Below are 1,289 nucleotides of genomic sequence, written 5' to 3' on the forward strand. Positions count from 1 at the left end.
CAAAAATGCTAAAAAAAGATCACGTGATTAATGGACAACCCCTTACAAGATTGAAGATGTTACAAAAGTATTTGGCTATATCCAACTTTTTTTAGAATTTCATTGACTTGTAATGGTCATAGTCTGTTGTGACTTCTCTTACTTTAAATTTACTTACTTTACTAATAAATATATTTTGATGATTTTTATTCATATATATTCAAATAATTTTAAATGTCTAGAAATAAAGTTAAATATAATATGGCCAACTGCAGATGTCATAATAATACACTTGCCTCTTCTATCATGATGTGCTATAGCCATTTGTGCAGATATATAAGTGCTTTTATCAAATCCTGCAGCTGCCAGAGCCATATAAGCTTCCAGAGCTTGCTCTGAAAGTTTCAGTTCTACAAATGCATGGGCAGCAAAAAAATACATCATCCAATGTTTTGGTAATTGCAGGGAGTCCAAAGCTTCATACTCATTTGCTAGACCAGCTAACTCAACCCAAGCACACCATAAAGTAGGTGTCACAGCGATGGATGCTTGCAATATGGTGACAGCTTGATTTCTTAATTCTAACTTCTTTAAAACAACACCTTCTAAGTACAACAGGTAGCCATCATTTTTATTACGATTAGCCTGAAAGTAGGTGCATAATTTGAGCAAATAAATTGTGTTGTTAAGTTGCTATTAATTATGAATTTTAGACAAATACCTTGAAAAATGATAGCAAGTCCAGTAATACTTGTGTTGATTCCGCATTTTCTGTACCTATATCAGTGGCATTGTCCAATCGCTTTTTTTCGCTGGACATGTACTGAGAATATCTTAAAAGAAATACACATTTGGGACTGACGCAATTTTCTACAAAGTGTGCTGCTCTATCGTATTCCTGACAATCAAAATATGTCTTAGCTAATGTATATGCCTCCCTTTCTTCTATAGAAATATTCTCGTACGGGCTGGGTGGATCATCGTACTGTATTTTGTGATCCTTGAGAGCATAGTTTAATTCTGCGAGCCATTTCGCAGTTTTTGTTAAACCGCGATCATTACATTCACGGATTTCATTCAAAATATCTATTCTGACTTGAGATAAATCAATTTGAATATCACTTTTTGCATTTAATAAAGGTTGCATTGTTTCTTAGGTTTTAAGTGTAAATAATTGATTACATTAAAGCGATAACAAAGAATAAGAATTAAGAACTAATAAATCGATACCGCCGCCAGCGGCTGGACTTTTGATTTCAAATGACATTGACAATGTCAATTTGACATTTGACAACCGCTACATGGCAACT

The 1,289-nt window shown here is 33.7% G+C and overlaps 1 protein-coding gene across 1 annotated transcript in view; it reads left to right on the forward strand.

Annotated features, from left to right (window-relative positions):
* Nucleotides 1-5: 5 nt before the first annotated feature.
* The window catches only part of LOC119831055 (cell division cycle protein 23 homolog), a 4,791-nt gene continuing 3,507 nt past the window's right edge, over nt 6-1,289 (forward strand). Inside the window, exons 1-3 of the mRNA XM_038354321.1 lie at nt 6-23; nt 342-434; nt 693-723. Of these exons, the coding sequence (XP_038210249.1) occupies nt 6-23; nt 342-434; nt 693-723 (142 nt within the window). The remainder of the gene's footprint in view (nt 24-341; nt 435-692; nt 724-1,289) is intronic.

This window comes from Zerene cesonia, chromosome 1, assembly GCF_012273895.1.
Source record: "Zerene cesonia ecotype Mississippi chromosome 1, Zerene_cesonia_1.1, whole genome shotgun sequence".
NCBI classification, from domain to species: domain Eukaryota; kingdom Metazoa; phylum Arthropoda; class Insecta; order Lepidoptera; family Pieridae; genus Zerene; species Zerene cesonia.